We start from the raw sequence: 19,653 nt of genomic DNA, 5'->3' as shown, positions 1-19,653 counted from the left end.
TATTAACCTTTTAACATCCTTTTCCCTATATCATGCTTCTTCACATAAAAAATTCTGGTTTTTTTTTATGATTTTCATAATCAACTAAGTTACTTTCCTAATTTTTAAATTCACTTTCTTCTTGAACATGTTGTGTAATTCATACACATTTGTTGATGATTTTTTTAGTGACTAAATAAAAATAATAAGGTATTTCATTAATACTCCAACCTTTATAGAAGACCCAGTAAAAAGTTCTTCCCTTATCAAAGTTTATTCCCCTACACTTCTTTAAACCTTTCCAACTTTGTCTAACAAAATATGAGTATAGAACTGCTAAACAAAAAACAGAACTAATATGGATACTAGGTATAAGGCCACATATATTAGCCCTCCTTCATCTTCCAAAAAACACCAGCAACACCTGGCCCTCCATAATCCCACATACTTCTGCACCTTCTACAACAAGAGGTTGCACAACTTCTTGTCGTCCATATAGAGAGGATTGTAATCTGCAAGCTTCCCATAACAACATCCTTAACAGAGCTTAACAAATAACAACCAATACCTCTTATTTCCCTCCAGCTTTTTAATGAGTTCAGAGTCCTCCCATCCGACAGATTCCGTGCTAAACAGAATGCTTCTAATAGTAGCATGACTGCTTCAAAACCGCAGCATACTGAACCTCATAGCACATCTCTTCTGCCCTACTGTAGCTTCCTCATAGATTGACAAGATCTGTGTTATTTGGAAGATTTCTTCCGCGCGTCAGGGACTTACTACGGCCACTCCACAATCCTGTCCACACCTTATTCTTCTTAGAGCTCAAATGCACTAAATATAAGTTCTTGAAATGGAATCTCAGGTCCTTATATTGGACGAACAAAATATCTATTCATCTAAAGCATAGGCACCATACACGTTTGTGATGTTACCTCCCCACAATTGACAGTCTTGTGCCTCCATGTTCAGAAAATCTGTGAAGATAAGCCTTATCATTTCTTCTTCTTTGTAAGGATTCTCACTCGAATTTAGTTCTCCTCCATCTAAGCCACCATTTTCAAATTGAGTTTTCCCACCCTCCAACCTCACCCACTGTCAGCCTTTTGTTCAAAGATATAGAATGCAACCTCGAATACAACGAGATAAGCTTATTATCACCTGCCCAGACATCCTAATAGAATCTGACTTTATCCCCAAAGCCCACTTTCCAGACCAGAGCTTCTTTAAACCACCCTTCTACATTATCCTCGCCACAAACTTTAGACAAATCCCTCCACCACCAAGACTGGTACTTCTTGGGTTAGTGACGTTGACTTGATTCAACTCCATATTTAGAAATTAAAATATCCTTTCACTTTCCTCGTTCTTCACTCACCAAACACCATTTCCATTTGGCCAAAAGAGCTTCATTGAACTTTCTAATGTCTCTAACCCCAATCCACCTTACTTCATAGGTTTGCATACGTTTTCCGAACTGACCCAAGAGATAACTCTATTATCCTTTCCCCAACCCCAAAGAAACTTCCTTTGAATACTTATGATTCTACTATATACGGACTCTGACGCTTTATAGAAAGAGAGATGAAAGAGAGGTAAGGTTGTGAGCACCAACTTAATTAAGCAAATTCTCCCTGACAAAGATAAGAATCTACCCTTCCAAACACTAAGCCGTGTACTAATTTTATTCAAAACTGGCTCCCAAGACTCCTTTTTTCTCATATTAACACCAACTTCAAGACCCAGGTATTTAAACTGTGTCCACATAAGAGTACAGTTAAGACATCTTGCATAGCAATCAAGGTTACTCCTAACCAAATTAATACCTACCAACATTGATTTATGAAAATTAATTTTTAACCTAGAAGTCAACTCATAACACCTTAGAATTTCTTTCAGAGTGAACACATTAGAGTAAGAGTCTTTCTCACATGAAAATAGTGTCATCAATAAACTGAAGCACACAAGATTCAACCTCGTTCCTCCCCACCTTCACCCTAGTAAGCATGTTGGACTTAATAGCTTTCCTAACTAACCCAGTCAAACATTCAGCTACAACTAGAAAGAGGAACGGAGCTAGTAGGTCTTCTGCCTCAACCCTCTCAGAGGGTAGAACTCTTCAGTAGGACTTCCGTTAACCAACACAGACACAGAGGTAGACTCCATGCAACCTTTGATCCACTTGATCCATTTACTATGAAAACCAACATGTTCAGTTTATCTCATAAATGATCATTATTGTCTTTTAATTATTTTTTCTAGATTTTTATAGATGCATGATTAATCTTTAACATTTTTTTCCTTGTATCATGTTTCTTCACACACAAAAAATCTAGTTCCTTGATTTTCTTGATCGCTTACATGATGAACTAAATTATTTTACTAATTTTTAAATTCTATCTCTTATTGAACCAACAGTGCAATTCATGCACATTCTACTTATTGATCACGGTATTATAGGTCATTTGAAATGCATTATACTTAGATAATTATGAGTTTAAAATAGACTATATAAAAAATTTCTCATTCATAATCAATTCCAAGATCTTTAATGTTGCTACACTTTATTATTCATGTTACTTTACCCATCAAACAAGGTCTTCAATCTTGTTTTTTGGGAAGACGGTTGTTTATTAGGATCCCTCATCTTTTTTAGAATGAAGCTTTTTTTACTATGAATTAAAGTAATCATAGTACTTCTATTTATTTTATTTTTTATTGTTAATTATAGAAAATATTTTCAATCACTAATGTCTTATCAAAATTTTATTTTTTCATTTCGACAACGAGTTTATCTTTAAAGATTTTTTTAATCCTAGAAACCTAATATAACTAAATGAATACAAAGTTTTAATTTGAAGTTAAACTACTTGATTTGATTATTTTCTTTAATTAAAAAAAATAATTAATTATTATATTGACTAGTAGGTAAAACTTTGATGGTTAATGTTATATATTAATTTGGAAATTATTTTATATTTTTTATTAATAATAAAAATTATTTTAAATATCAATAAATTTTTAGTTTATATTATTTTTTATCTTTAAAATTATTTTTTATTAAATATGATGAAAATAATTATTCTAAACTGAAATATGATGAAAATATGATTCTAAACTGAAATATCATAAAGGTGAAAATAATCCTGTACATGTCAACGTCAATTATTGTAAAATAAAATTTGATTTTGAAAAAAAATGAAAAATGAAGTGAGAAATTAAAAAAAAAATAATGGAAAAGTATGAACGACAGAAATTTTTTTTGAAAAAAAGATATAAAAATAATAAGAAAATATGAAAAGAAGAAATAATGGAAGGAAAGAAATGAAGTAAAAGTTTATTTTTTATTCAATTTTGTTGATCGCTGCTAACTTGATGCAAGAAAAGGAAATAAATTGAAATTTATTTTAATATCTTAATATTTCATTTTAATTTTTAAATTAAGTGGTGGTAGTGAACACAATTTCTTTTATCTTATTTTAGTTAACAATAGTTTTAATTTGATTCATGATGACATGGAGTCATGTAAAAAATTACGTAAGAAAAACACACATGTTTAACTTAACCTTTAATAGTGATGTTACTTATTTGTTGATAAAATTACCACAAAAGAAAAATAACGAGAGAAATATTAGATTTATGTTAAAGTTATGAATAATCTTTTATTAAATATGGTTTACCTTTTAAATGTGTACATTAAAATTATCAAATGTGGATTTGGCTCTTAGGCGATGAGAAGAAAGATTTGTGGGAAAAAGTACTGGATTCTAAGTATGGAGGTTGAAGAGATTTTTGGGTGTAAAAGAATTGTAGATCATATTTTTTATTTTTTTTGTGGTGGAATTTGAAAGAAATTTGGTTTCTTGAGTGTTAGAAAGACAACTTTAGGATAATTTTATGGGAGGTGGGAGGTAGATAACGAGAGAGAGAGATAAGGTTATAGGAGGACAAATGGACGAGAAATATGTTTCTCAAGGTCAATCTTCCAATGATGTTTTCCATTTGTTCTAATAAAGAAGCTTACATTTGGCTAGGAGGGGAGATGACAGTCAATCTAGAGTAGTTTTGGAAGTTGGAATGGAGAAAGAACTTGTTTGAATGAGAAAAGAATCAGGAACAACAGTTAATGTATCTTTTGGGAGAGAAAAGGATAAGAGAGGATAAGAAAGATTCTTGAATTTATAAATGGAATTTCCATGAGAAGTCAGGTGTTATTTATAAATGGAATTTCCAACTACAATAGTACCATTTCCTCAACACTTAATATTTTCTCTTAACCATTTTCTTTAGCAAATAAAAAAAATAGAAATACAAAGGAATACTCCAACACTTATAAAAAAAAAATCTACTCAATATACTACATCAAAAAATTAGATCCTATTATATATATATTTCTACATAGACTTATTCAAAATTTCACTATTTCAAAATAAAAAACAGATTCAATAAATCTAAAATAAACAAACTTAAATAAAAATAAAAATTATAAAAAAAATACATCAACTTAGTCAAAAGAAAAAAAAAATATGATGATAAGTCACCAATTTTAATATTAATTAATTCTTTATGTATTAATTTATTGTTACGTATAGATTCTCTTTTATCTCTCATCTGCTTATCCTCTCTTTAATGTCTCATCTATTATTAACTTCGTTATTCTTAAGTGCTATAAAGAAATTGAGTTTTCCATGAAAACCGTAATTTACAAGTGTTTTAATTTGCCAATCATATCATCTAATCAATGTTTAACAAAAAATGTTATTTATATTATATACCTTCAAATATTAGTGCTAGCTCTTTATTTACGCTAGCTTCCGATCGGATCTGGAAATAATATAGCCATGCACATGCATTTTAACTATAAATATTGGAGAAATGTCAACTAAACACGTGAATAAGTGTATTATGAATAATTACAGAAGTTGAGTCAACTAGAATGGTTTATTTTCACCCTAAATTCTAAAACAAATGTTGATATCTATCTGTTCTTTGTTGAATATTACTCAACAATTAAAAATAAAACATTTTAATCATAGAAGTAAATGAAAACTTTATTTAACTTACATTTTAATTATATAAGTATAACCGCAAAGTGTTATGAAACTTATAAGAGAAATATTATGAATTTGAGTTAAATCTAAAGTTGATTTTCACGTGAATAATAACTTAAAGAAAATTTAACCACTACACCAAGCAAATGCTTTAGTATGATTATGATTTTTATTATACTTATTATTATTAACAATATTAATATTAATAATATGAATATAATAATAATGTTAATAATAATATCTATACATCTATACCTATATATATATATATATATATATATATATATATATTATATAAAGGGGATTCCCCTCTTAACTGCTCTAAATTTTTTTCCTATTTTATCCTTATATTAATATTTATTTTTATTATTGTATTATGGTCATTTTGTCATTTCTTATTCACCTCTTAATTGCTCTTAATTCTTTTTTCTATTTTATCCTTACTTAATAATTTATTGTATTAATTTATTTTGGTTATTTGGACATTTTATAATTTCAAAAATTAATAAAATAATTTTAAAATTTATTTTATTTGTTATTATTTAATTGTGGAGAGAGTGGAGAGGGTGGGGAGAGTGGAGAGAGTGATTAGTTACTTTTCTGTTTTAAAGATTTTTTTTTATTAAATAAAAAATTAAAGATATTTGTAATATTTTGTGGACCACTTTAGTAGGAGAGTGGAGATTTAGTACGTTACTTTTTTTTTATTTAAACTGATATTCTCGATTACACATAACTCACGTATCCTACTTTCCACTTTCTCTCTCCTATATAGGTACCTACTTCCCACTTTCTCTCTCCACTACACATAACACATTCTTTTTTTTACCATACTTCTCACTTTTCTTTTCTCTTTCCTTTTCACTTTCATGTAAAATCATACTTTCATTTCTTTGATTAATCTTGCACTTTTCATGGATTGTTTGTGAGTTTTTGGAGTTTTTTTTTGCAGTGGCTTTGGATCCGTGATTGGGAAAATCTCGACAATGGTGTTCTAGGAGCATCTCTCCAAGGTTTATTTGTTTTCAAGAAACTATGCAGGTTTTGTTGTCTAATGATTATGAAGGTTTTGTTGTGTCTAATGAGGGTCTAGCCTATACTCAAGACTAAAAAACATAGGACCTATATTTTCTCAATATTGCACTACATTATAATTCAAACAATTTTAACTTTTTTGCTTTACTTTATATTAAATTATAAAAAAAAATGGAAAGTGATAACTTCTCATACTCTAATTTCACCTTCGCAATTATAGAATAATGTTTTTTCATCATTACTCTACTTCAAATTTGAACAGTCAAATTAGTATGTAAAATGTTTCAATTTTTTATTTTATGCATTATCTTATTTTGGTTTATATTTTTTTTATTTTATGCATTATCTTATTTTAGTTTATAAAAAAATGGAAAGTGATAACTTTATATTTTTATTTATGAATATCTGATTTTTTTTTATGTTGTGGAACATAATTTAATAGGAGGTCTTTTAAAATTATTTCGTAAACCATAATAAACATAATTTTACTAAATTTAATGAGTTTTAATAATATTCAATCAATATGCATTTAAAAAAATATTTTTATGACATAATTTTCACAATCTATGTTAAAACAAAATGAGTATATATATGATCGTCTATATATTTGATTTAAAAGGTTAAATATTACTATAATCACTAAAACAATGTATTAATTAAGACCTAAGTTTCTTTTAGTTTGAAATACTAATTAAAATCAAACTATTATAGATTTAATGAATAGTCAAATCAGTAAAAATAGAAAATATTGATACACAATAATAATAATAACATTAATAGAAAAAATAAAAAAATACAATAATTATAAAAATAAAATATTAGATACATAATAATAAAAATAAAATATAGATATACATTAAAAACAAAAATAAAAAAATGCGGATACACCTGCGCGAGAGCGCCTGTGTTCCCGCTAGTATATATAAAGGGGATTCCCCTTTTAACTTCTCTTAATTTTTTTTCATATTTTATCCTTATATTAATATTTAATTTTATTATTGTATTATGGTCATTGTATCATTTCTTATTCCCTCTTAACTGCTCTTAATTTTTTCCCATTTTATCCTTATATTAATTTTTAATTTTATTATTGTATTATGGTCATTGTGTCCTTTCTTATTTTTTCTACAATATTTAATATACGTAGTGGACATTTATGAATTGAAAGAGAGGTGGAGGAACGGTTATGAATTGAAAGAGAGGTGGAGGAACATTTATGAATGGAAAGAGAGGTGGAGGAACGGTTATGAATTGAAAGAGAGGTGGAGGAGTGGTTATGAATTGAAAGAGATAATTTATTTTGAAAATTAATTCCATAATGAAAGAGTGTCTGTTGTATGAGAGAGAAATAAATTTAATAAAATATTTGAAATAAATGGAACAACCGTTTGAATTGAAAGAGATAATTTATTTTGAAAATTAATTGCATAACGAGAGAGAGTGTCTGTTTCATGAGAGAGAAATAAATATTAGGAAATGTGAGTAGTGGCCAAACGTGAACAATTTGATTATTACTGAGCGGTTACCACTTTCTTCAGTAGTTTCCACCGTCACCATTTACATCCACTTTCTTACGAAGGAATAGTTTTCACCAGTTACATTCACTCCCTATAAGGAGTAGTTGAGCGGTTACCACTTTCTTCCACTTTCTTATAAGGAGTAATTTCACCCGTTGCATCCAAAGAAAAAAAAAAGCTCATAAATTTTGACACATTTTGAACTCTCTTCCTTCACGCTCCATGTTCTTCTCCTACTCTCACCCATCTTAGTCCCTCTTCAATCACCACTGTACAACAACGACCACCATTGTTTCTTCCTTCTCGCACTTCCCAAAGCGTTCGAAGCAGAGACGTGTCTCATTGTTATATGATTTGAACATTTTTGTTTCTATTGCTTTCTTAATTTTTTTTTATATATATTTTTGAATGAATTTTAAGCCCAGCTTTGCGGGCAAAGTTTTTATGTCTACTGTGCTTTGATCTATTAGATATGTTGGAAGTTTGGTAATTTGTATTTAGTTTATTATTTTATTTTTTTCAACTTCTTTGCCATGGAAGATGTGGATTCAATTGATATGGTGATAGATTCCGCAACTTCCAACATACAACCATTTGCATTATGTTTTGACATTGTTTGCTGGTCCATTTTTTTTAAACCTTAATTTTAACCTTGATAACCTTACAAAGTTCAAGATTACACCCAAGTTTAATCAAAATTTAATATTCAAAAATAATAAAATGAAAATATAAAAAAAAATTAACATAAATTCTTAATAAAACTATTATCAATGATGCATTTAGATAATTTACATATCTTCTCATATAATTTAATATTTATTAAAATTATATGAATATATAAATAGTAAAAATGAAAAATGCGGATACAGGCACATGAGTGCTCGTGTTCCCACTAGTTATTAATAATAATATTAATAATAATAATAATAATAATAATAATAATAATAATAATATTAGTAATAATATTAATAAATATTAATAATATGAATAATATTAATAAATATTAATAATATTAATAATATGAATATAATTTATTTTATTATTATTAATAATAATTATATTAATATGTATAAATTATGTTAATAATAATAAGTATAATAAAAATGATAATATGATCAAAGGATTTGTCTGGTCTAGTGGTTAACTCTTCCTTGGACACTGTAAAAACTTGGGTGATAAACCTGGCTGTTGCAGTAAAATAAACTATAAACTTAACTACAAGATTTGATTAGCATTTCTGCGCTAGTGATTATATTATATTGTGTGATTATTATTTTTTATTTAATATGTAAATGATTAATTAGTATCATATATTAAAATTATAGTGTTTAATTTTAAAAGAATTAAAAAATATTTTTTTTTAAATAAAATTAAAATATATTCGTTAAAAGAATATTTAGGCATATATTATTAAAATAATACAAATTTCATCACTACAAGAAAATCATGAAATAGAAACCAATTTTTAGAGACCAAAATAATTAGTTACAATAGAAACTAAATTAGAGACCATTTTAGAAACTAAAAAGAAATTTGGTTTCTAAATTAGTTTCTATTATTTTATATTATTGTTAAATAGTTTCTAAATTGGTATCTAATTAGCAACTAAGGTTTTAACTACCAAATTTCTTTTTAGTTTCTAAAATGGTCTCTAATTTAGTTACTATTGCAACTAATTATTTTGGTTTCTAAAAATTGGTTTCTATTTCATGATTTTATTGTAGTGCATAAAGGAGTTAGCTTAAAGAAATCAAATTTAAATTTGAATTGTGAGAAGACTTTTGACCATGATAGTGATTGATTGTATTTACTTTAATATTTATTTTTCGTAAAGCTTGAATATTATTGTTTCATGTATTAAATAGTATGTTTAGACAAATTTTATAAATATTTCAAAGAATAAAAAAATGCACTTTTAAAAATTAAAATTATCTTGTGTATAAATTAATTTAGTAAAAGATTTTAATTTTTTTAATTCTTAAGTTTTGTATCAAACATCAATTTTTTGCCAAAATTATATTAATAAAGCATTAACAAACCATGACAAAATGGGAACTCCATTCCAACAATTTGACTATAAGAGATTGGAGTAATGAATTTTTCGTTATATGCATCACTTTTAATGAAAAAAAGGTGACATTTTGACCATTTATACAGAATCCGAAAATTAAACTTTCTGCATATTGTTTTAAAATCAATATATTACTTTTATCCTTTTTATTATTATTACTAATTAACGAAAACACAGACCTACGTGTATTTTTTATTTTTTTACATTTTATTATAAAATATAATTTAGAATCTTACTATATATAGAAAAACATGAATTTAGAATATATTTTATTCTTCATTTAAAAAATTAATTATATAAGGTAAAAATTATCATCCATATATATCAATTAGTTTTAAAAAAAGAAGTTATTTATTATTTTAAAATAAAAAAATATTCAATTATTTATTTTATATAATAAACAAAATTATTTTTTAAAGATGAATAATTACACTTTTTTTCTTTATATTGAAATAAAAATATATTATAAAAATATTTTTATTAGAAATTATTAAAAAAATAAGTAATTTTTTAAGTTTCTTGTATGCAATTTTTTTATCGTGTAGATTATTTTTTATTCGAAAGAATTATTTGAATTTAAAAAAAAGTAGTTATTTAAAGGGTAAAATTGTAAAATTTGGATTCTTTTTCTTTTTTTTCAAATTCAAATTTCTCTAATTTTTTAAAAATTCAAAATTTTAATTTAAAATAATTTTTAAATTTGTTAGAATAGGAAATTATATTTTTGCTTATAAGAAATAAAATATTTTTTGTTATTCAGAATATTGTACCAAATATCATAAGGTTTTTTAATATTGTTCTAAATCAGAATTAAAATTTTATTTTTGCACTCTACGTTACTATTTAATGAAAATTTATTACAGAAGTTATGAAAAAGGTAAAGCTTTGATTATAATGGAAAAGAAAAACTATTTATAATACTGATTCTACTTGTTACAAACAAAAATGATTGTGTTGACAAAACTATACCCTTAAAATACTCTTATAGAAAAACATACTCTTGTAGAAAAAAGATACTTGAATTTTCATAGTTGAATTTTCATATAGTAGAATTTTCAAAAAGAACATTCATCAATAAAACAAAAAAAAAAACGTGTTTATTGAATCGTCAAAATAACTAATTAAATAAGTTTTCTTAAATTAAATAAAAACATATTTTCATTTTTTTCAATTTACTTTTTTAATATTTTAATATATTTTTAATAAAATAAATTACAATATATTTTTATATGTTTTAAAGTTTTGTTAAATTAAATAAACACCTTTTCTTATTTTTATTTTAATCCTTTTTTATATTTTGCTATTTTTTTTATTAAATTAATTCATTTTATTTTATTCAAGATTTTTTTATTAATGGAACGAAATTTACGACAAAATTGTTGACTATGACCAACACGAGCATAAAGACTAAGACTAGTATAGAACCAAATTAATGATTATATTTTATTATTATTAAAGTAACAATATATTGATATCCTAATAAATTTAAACAATCATTTTATATCATTATTTTACTTTTGTTCCTATAATTACAAAATTTTAATTTTTCAATAACCACATTACTCTTAAAAGTTAAGTTATCAAGTGATTATTTAATAATAAAAGATCATTCTTAATTAAGAGACTTTATATTTATTAAATATTTTACAATGAACTAAAAGTATAACTAAATCATTTATAAATCAATTATTTTATAATCTTGAATTCGATTTAAACTCACTTACTAACATAATATTATTCAGTAACATATAGTAATGGATTAAAACTTTATTTTACACTTATAATATGATCTACAATATTACATAATTATATATTTTTTACTATAATTATATAATTTTGTATAAAATAATCAAAGTACTCATGATCATTCATGATAATCTTGCACTTCAACTTTTAGAGATAGAAATATCTTTAATTTTCAAAATATTTAACAAGAATCACATCTAAAAATCTAGAGAGAGTTCGATAAGTTTAGTAATAGAAAATATTTGCTGAACTTAATTTGTTAGCCTTTAATATTCTACAATTTAGTGCAATATGTACTTCATATATTTTCAAAAAAATCTTGAAAATTATTTATTATTTATGGAACACATTTCAAATTTTATCATCAAATTAATATTCTTAATGGTTAAAAATTATTCTCACTAAAAATCAATTTTAGACTTCTTAAATTGGTTAATTAGGAGTATTTTGACAATTTATACAAAATCTAGTCAATTACAGAAAAAATATTAAAAATCATTTCCAATATTATAATTAACATTCTTCCTTATTTTTACATTAGATTAAAAAGATATTCCATTTTTTATACTTTTATGACATCACAAAAACTTATGATAATTTTTCGGGTTCAATTAAAAAACATATTTAAAAATTATTTTCAGACAGTAGTTAATTGTATGAATCATGATGGTCTTCCTTCTCAAAATTTTATTCCATTATTTTCATATAAACTTCTGAATAATTCATAAGTCATGTTTGTTTTACAAGAGAGTTACCATAGATAGTTTAACTAAAATAATAAATATTGCAGTGACTATTCATAATTATTTTTAATATAAACAATACACATTTTATTTACTTTAGTTAACAAGAAAATTGTTTAACTTGTAAAAAAATACCTTACAAAAAGAAGTCAAAAGAGGAAGGTTAAGAAGGTAGGGGTTGAGACGTGTGTATGATAAAGCATTTTCATTGCATGGTTTAATGGTGAAAAAGTAGGGTTTTACGTAGCGTCTTATTTTACATATTCATCACTGTTAAGGATAAGTTTTTTTTTTCTCCTTTATATAGGCCTCTTCTTTATTCTTCCCCTTCACTTCTTCTCTTTCTTGTCTGCAGGTGTTGAAGTGGAGATGGCAAGCCTGAATGGTGAAGAAAAGAGGAAGGAAGAAGAGATACAAGATGCACAAAGCTTCTCGCATGCCATGGAGATTGTAGGTTCGGTGGCCCTTCCGATGGCAGTGCAATCGGCGACGGAGCTGGGAGTGTTTGAGGTGCTGAAAGAAGCGGGAGAAGGTGCTAAGCTGTCTGCTAAGGAAATAGCATCAAAGATTAGTTGCAGTAACCCACAAGCAGCCTCAATGCTAGATCGTCTCCTCGCACTTCTTTCTTCTTACTCCATTCTTCACTCTTCCCTCATTTCCGACCACCGCGTTCCTCCCACCTTTCACCGGCTCTACAGCCTCACACCCGTCGCCGCATTCTTTGTTCCCAATTCTGATGGAGTTTCGTTGGGGCCCATGATGGCCTTATGCCAAGACAAAATCTTCCTACAAAGCTGGTTCAACTCTCTCTCTCAACTATTATTATCATTTTATGTTCCTTTCCATCACAAACATATTCGTATAATTTAAAGAAATATGTTTTATTAACACCCAATCTATCTGGTACTAATACAGATTTGACACTGCTTGCGTGATATTAATTAACGTCGGTAATATTTGATGAGGATGTGACACTAATTCTATATTATAATATATGACACGTAGCACACACAAAATTGGTTATTTGTGTGTCTCTAAGTGGTTACTTATGTGACGCACGCAAAACTGGTTACTCGTGTGTATAAGTGGTTACTTATGTGATGTTTATGGTCACCTACTCTTCATGAAAAAAAATTCATTTTTTTAATAAGAACCATATATTACATCGATGAGATGACTTAACTGGTGTAATAACTCTACCAGAACTGGTTACCCAGCCACAAGTTCCTCCACATATACTGGCACACGCAAAACTGGTTACCGTCTTTCTGTAAGTGGTTACTTATGTGACGTTTATGGTCACCCACTCTTCATGAAAAAAAATCATTTTTTTTAATAAAAACCATATATTACATCGGTTAGATGACTTAACCGATGTAATAACCCTACCATAACTGGTTACCAGCCACATGTTCCTTCACATATACTAGCACACGCAAAAACTGGTTACTCGTCTGTCTGTAAGTGGTTACTTATGTGACGTTTACGGTCACCCACTCTTCATGAAAAAAAATCAATTTTTTTTAATAAAAACCATATATTACATCAGTTAGATGACTTAACCGATGTAATAACCCTACCATAACTGGTTACCAGCCACATGTTCCTTCACATATACTGGCACACGCAAAAACTGGTTATAGTGTGTCTGTAAGTGGTTACCTATGTGACATTTATGACCCACCACTCTTTATGAAAAAAAAAATCAATTTTTTAATATGGGACATATATTACATCGGTTAGATGGCTTAACCGATGTAATATGGGTCATTCTGAGTAAAAAAAAAAAATATTACACCGGTTGTTACTAATAACCAATGTATTATATTTTTTTTTACCCTATTTTGAAACTCACACTGCTCATTTGTGCGCAATCTCACTATGTCACGTTTGGAGAGCGTCAAATGTGTGTTACTATATTTTAAAATATATCATGACTCTATTTTAAATTATACCAAAAAAATATGTGATTGGAAGTAAATGTTTACAAGAGGATTTATGAATTGTGAGGCACTTTTGGGCACGTTTCTTCATTTGCTCAAGTGAAATAACTTTGTTTATACATTATTAGGAGTGAGCTGAAAGATGCAATTAGGGAGGGAGGTATTCCATTCAACAGGGTTCATGGCACTCATGCTTTTGAGTATCCACGTTTGGACTCAAGATTCAATAAGGTTTTCAACACAGGAATGATCAATCACACCACTTTGGTGATGAAGAAGGTTCTGGAATCCTACGAAGGTTTTGAGGGCATAAAAACACTGGTGGATGTTGGTGGTGGTCTTGGAATCAACATTAACTTGATCACTTCTAAATACCCTCATATTCATGGCATCAATTTCGACTTGCCTCATGTCATTCAAGAGGCTCCTTCCTGTCCTGGTATCATCCTTACACATTCCAATCCTGTGGTTCTGCAAAATTTAAAAAAAAATGTTATTTGGTTAACTTTGAGTTTTACAAGACAATAATATTAAGAGTGTGTAGTATTTACTTTCTAATATTACAGGAGTGGAACACGTTGAGGGAGACATGTTTGAAAGTGTGCCTAAAGGAGACGCCATATTTATGAAGGTACCTAATTGTCGGTAGGGAAATATAGGAGTATTTAATTGGAAAATTATGGTTTTAATTTTACTTCATAACATCTTATAATAATATAATAATATTTTAAATTAAAAAATATTAATTTATGAAACCTAAATAATTAGATATTAATTTAAAAATCATTTCTCAATAATAAAAACTAATTTAGAAACTAATAATTTTTTTATTCTAAAATAGTATATAATTTAGTTAATATAGCAACTAAATATTTCTAGTATTTAAAATTAGTTTCTATTTAATAATTTTTTAATAGTGATTTTATCACACCTTTTTTACATCGGTTTAAATTTCTAAACATTAATATTCAAACTTGATTTGTTTTTTTATATAATTAATAGAAACTATGAAGGTCTTTTTTATCAATATGAATAATAGTTGGTTGAAAAAGAGTTTAATTCAAACTGATGCATGACTTATACCAACTTCATTCAATGCGGTTTGACATTAAGTAATTGTACAGTGGATACTTCATGATTGGAGTGATGAACATTGTGTGAAGCTGTTGAAGAATTGCTATGATGCAATTCCTGATGATGGAAAGGTGATAGTTGTGGAGTCAATTCTTCCAAAGTTACCAGAGACTAATAATGCTTATAAGGGGGTTGCACAAATGGATGTTGCGATGATGACTCAGAACCCAGGAGGTAAAGAGCGATGTGAAGAAGAGTTCATGAAATTGGCAACAACAGCTGGATTCAGTGGCATCAGATATGAATGTCGTGTCAACATTTTCTGGATTATGGAGTTCTTCAAGTAGACCACACCATATGTTATTTCTAATTTCTTGTTTATACGTTTTATGTTTGCTTTTATGCATTTTAAAGTAACAGAATAAGTTTCTGATATAATATATTATGTTATATACACTATTGAGCCTCTACTCAAGTTGTGTGATGTGGTTTAAGATTAAAAGAAAGTTTGTTATGAAAATGTTTCTCAATCAAGCTACACAAAATGTTGTTAAACACATGAATGATACACACTAGTGTAACTTAAGAAAAAGTAAAAAAAAAATAATAATCAAATCTTGCTGATAAAAAATCTTGAATAATAATCATCATTTAATAGTAATTGGTTTCAAGAAAAGAGATGATTGTTATTGTCTCTCCTGCTTAAACAATAATATTCTTCACTTATGATTAAAAAAAAATTTAAGTTTGTTTAAGCATCACTCTAACAATCTTTACGCTCAAATAAGATATAAAAAATTAATATATACGTAAAGCTCAAAATAACTAATAATACTCAAGTTGACCTTCAGATACTACCATCAATTTTAAGAATCCTCCTTGTAAATCTCAATGTTTATTTATTTAATTTCAATATTCAAGTCACCAATTTAAAACAATAACAGTCATACACATATAATAAATCAATTTCAGTTTAGAAAAAAATTTATGTGAAAGTTAATAAATATACAAATAACAGTTAAAAAAAATTAAAGATTCTTCAAATCTAAACATATTAAAAGTAAGAAGAAGAGAATGCATCTCACATTAGTGTCTGAGTTTTCTTTTCTTGGTTGTTTAATTGTTAATGTTACTCATTTTTATTTTCATTTTCCTACCCCCTGCACAAGTAGAGAGTTATCTTGATACCATTGTTGATGTGGGCATCGACGGAGAGGATGAATGCGTTCTGAATATGACATTCTTATTCAAAAATCAAAATTGGTTATCTTGATACCATTGTTGAATAGGATTAGAAAATAAATATTTTCTTAAGGTTTGTTATGAAGTTTCTCATCTTATTCTTCTTCTTTTTTTCTTTTCATTATTATATTTCTCTTTTTTAGTTTTATTTTAGTAACAACAAATCAAAATTAGTGATTCACAAGAATGATGACTTAATTTCTTTAAGGTACAAAGTTAACTTGACATCATTGTTGATGTGGACATGGAGGATGAATGCTTTCTAAACATTCTTGCAGAGAAGAGGAAAGAAATTGGAAAATAAATATTTTTTTAAGGTTTGTTACAGAGTTTCTTATCTTATTATTTTTTTTTCATTATTATATTTCTATTTTTTAGTTTTATGTTAGTAACAACAAATCAAAATTGGTTATGTTTATTGTGTTATAAATTTAAATTTGTTTAATATATTTTTTACTGCAACTTAATTATTAAAATAGTAGGTTACAAGTCATAAATGATGAGCGAAAATGTTTTTATCTTCTTTTTACTTAGTGATATTTGATATTTAAAAGATATGAATACACACAATAATATACAATATAGTAATAATAAAAAAAATCAGATGCACATGCGCTTTAGCGCCTGTGTTTCCGCTCATATTAATAATATGAATATAATATTAATAATATGAATATAATTTATTTTATTATTATTATTAATAATTATATTAATATGTATAAATTATATTAATAATAATAAGTATAATAAAAATGATAATATGATCAAAGAACTTGTTTGGTCTAGTGGTTAATGTTTCCCTAGTCATTGGAAGGACTTGGGTTTGTGTCCTGGCTTGCATTACATACGGATTTTAGAGGATATGAATCCAAATAGAAATGATAATAAAATTGGGAATTTAGGGTTACGGAACGAAATAAATTCAAAACAGTAACAATAGAAACCTGGATAAAGGAAGGCGCCACAAACAAAGTTTGATAAGTCTAAGGATGATCGCCACAAGAATTGGTGGATTCTTGATAAGATCGCAAGATGCAGGGAAAAACCCTAGCAGAGAAACACTCTCTAAAATTGTCAAAATATTCATTCCCCTATTCTGAGTTCCAATAGTGTATAAATTACAAGTTTAGCTAGAGGTATTTTCTTGTTTGTAAGAAAATAAGACGAAACTACAATCCTTATATTTCAAGAAGGATCATTTGCCCCAGTGGTTAAGTTGATACTTTCCATCTGGTTCTAGGATCCAAACATGTTGTGCATGTAATCAATGAAGTCTTTTTAAGCTGTGGGCAATTCAACAATTGGGCCTCCAAAATATTAGCCACCTTGTGCTGTAAAGTCTCTTGGGCCTTTTTAAGCCTTCCTCTTGTCATGGGTCCGCCTAAGTCTGGGATGGCTTGGTCAAGTTCCTCCTTACTATGCCCTTTGGTTTGGATGTCCTCATCATTCCCTCCCTCTTGAGAAAGACTTGAAATTAATTCCAAAGCTTCATCATCTGCAGTAAAAGGAGACAAATCAGACACGTTAAAAGTGTTACTGACATTGTACTTACTTGGAAGATCAATCTTGTAGGCATTGTCATTAATCTTTTCTAACACTTGGAAAGGTCCATCCCCTCTAAGTTGGAGCTTTGATTTTCTTTGTTCAGGGAATCTTTCTTTCCTCATGTGTACCCAGACCCAATTTCCAGGCTCAAAGATTACTTTCTTTCTTCCTTTGTTAGCTTGCTTAGAATAACCTTCAACCTTTTTTTCAATTTGTGCTTTGACCTGTTCGTGTAGCTTTCTCACATAGTCAGCCTTAGCCTGTGCATCTTTATGCTTTACAACAGAAACGTTAGGCATAGGTAACAAGTCTAATGGAGTTAAAGAATTTAATCCATACACAATTTCAAATGGAGAACAATTTGTTGTGCTATGAACAACCCTATTGTAAGCAAACTCAATATGAGGTAAACATAATTCCCAAGCTTTCAATTTTTTTTTTTCAAAATAGTTCTAAGTAAGGTACCCAAAGTTCTATTCACTACCTCTGTTTGTCCATCTGTTTGGGGATGACAAGTAGTTGAAAACAAAAGTTTGGTACTTAACTTACCCCATAAAGTCCTCCAAAATTGAGTTAGGAATTTTTATCCCTATCACACAATACTTCTTGGTAGCCCATGAAGTCTTACTACTTCTGATGCGATCCAAAAGGCCAAGGAACCAGGTCAACAGGCGCCACCTCGACCCAAGAGGACTCTGAAGAAGCCGTTAAAGCTATTGGACTAATTCAACCATTCCAGCATATTTTCCTCATTTGTTGGTTACTGCATTTTCTTTGTTTTTAGCATCATGGGTATTAGTGGTTAGAACATGGCTATCATTTAGGAGTTTGTTTCAGTTGAGTGGTCATCATAGGATTAGTGGTTAGTTACGAATTCTGCATATTTAAATACTTGTAATTTTCATTAAGGGGATATACACAGAAAACTTGCATCAGTTCTTTTTCCTTTCTGAATTTTCTTAGTCTGGAGTTTAGCCTACTTACAAGCTGCTATCAACTTCCCTAAAAAACAAGTCAGCTACATGGCAAGCATCATCAATTTTTTTACAAGGAATAAAATGAGCCATTTTGGAAAATTTGTCAACAACCACAAAAATAGAATCTTTCCCAACTTGAGTTTGTGGCAAACTCAATACAAAGTCCATTGAAATACCAATCCAAGGGCTATCAGGAATAGGTAAAGGAGTGTACAAACCTTGAGGTTTGACTTTTGATTTGGCCTTTTTACAAGTAATGCACTTTTCACAAAAATTTTGTACATCACATTTCATGTGAGGCCAATAAAAATGTTCATGCAAAGTGTCGTAGCTCTTTTGAACCCAAAAGTGCCCCATTAGCCCTCCCTCATGTGCTTCTCTTACTAAAAGATCCCTAATGGAACATTTAGGAACATACAATCTTTTCTTCTTAAACAAATAACCATTGTCCTTAAAATAGCCATTGGTACTAAACTTTATGCAAGCATTATAGATTTCAGCAAATTCAGAATCATGTGGATAAATATCTTTTAAAAATTCAAGACCAAACAATTTTGTTTCAAGAGTAGAAATCAAAACATGTCTTCTAGACAAAGCATCAACCACAATATTTCATTTTCTTTTTTTATGCTTAATGACATATGGAAATTGTTCTAAAAATTCAACCCACTTGGCATGTCTTTTATTTAATTTTCCTTGGCATTTTAAGTACTTTAAAGACTCATGGTCA

General features: G+C 27.9%; 1 protein-coding gene across 1 annotated transcript; it reads left to right on the top strand.

The window, feature by feature from the left end:
• The first annotated feature begins 12,479 nt into the window (after positions 1 to 12,479).
• LOC150027736 (isoflavone 3'-O-methyltransferase 4-like) lies at positions 12,480 to 15,673 on the top strand. Its single transcript, XM_090302311.1, has 4 exons — positions 12,480 to 12,939; positions 14,214 to 14,524; positions 14,652 to 14,716; positions 15,210 to 15,673. The coding sequence occupies exons 1-4, from the start codon at positions 12,512 to 12,514 to the stop codon at positions 15,504 to 15,506; spliced, it is 1,101 nt and encodes a 366-aa protein (XP_090158437.1). The 5' UTR covers positions 12,480 to 12,511; the 3' UTR covers positions 15,507 to 15,673.
• The last annotated feature ends 3,980 nt before the right edge of the window (positions 15,674 to 19,653 follow it).

The sequence above is a fragment of the Phaseolus vulgaris genome, chromosome 5, assembly GCF_051622355.1.
Source record: "Phaseolus vulgaris cultivar YP4 chromosome 5, ASM5162235v1, whole genome shotgun sequence".
Classification (NCBI taxonomy): Eukaryota; Viridiplantae; Streptophyta; class Magnoliopsida; order Fabales; family Fabaceae; genus Phaseolus; species Phaseolus vulgaris.
This window is presented reverse-complemented; position numbering and strand designations above follow the sequence as displayed.

Coding starts and splice junctions, on each gene's coding strand:
- LOC150027736 (XM_090302311.1), top strand. CDS start 12,512: ATGGCAAGCCTGAATGGTGAAGAAAAGAGGAAGGAAGAAGAGATACAA. Junction 14,525..14,651: donor AGAGGCTCCTTCCTGTCCTG/GTATCATCCTTA, acceptor CTAATATTACAG/GAGTGGAACACGTTGAGGGA. Junction 14,717..15,209: donor GAGACGCCATATTTATGAAG/GTACCTAATTGT, acceptor GTAATTGTACAG/TGGATACTTCATGATTGGAG.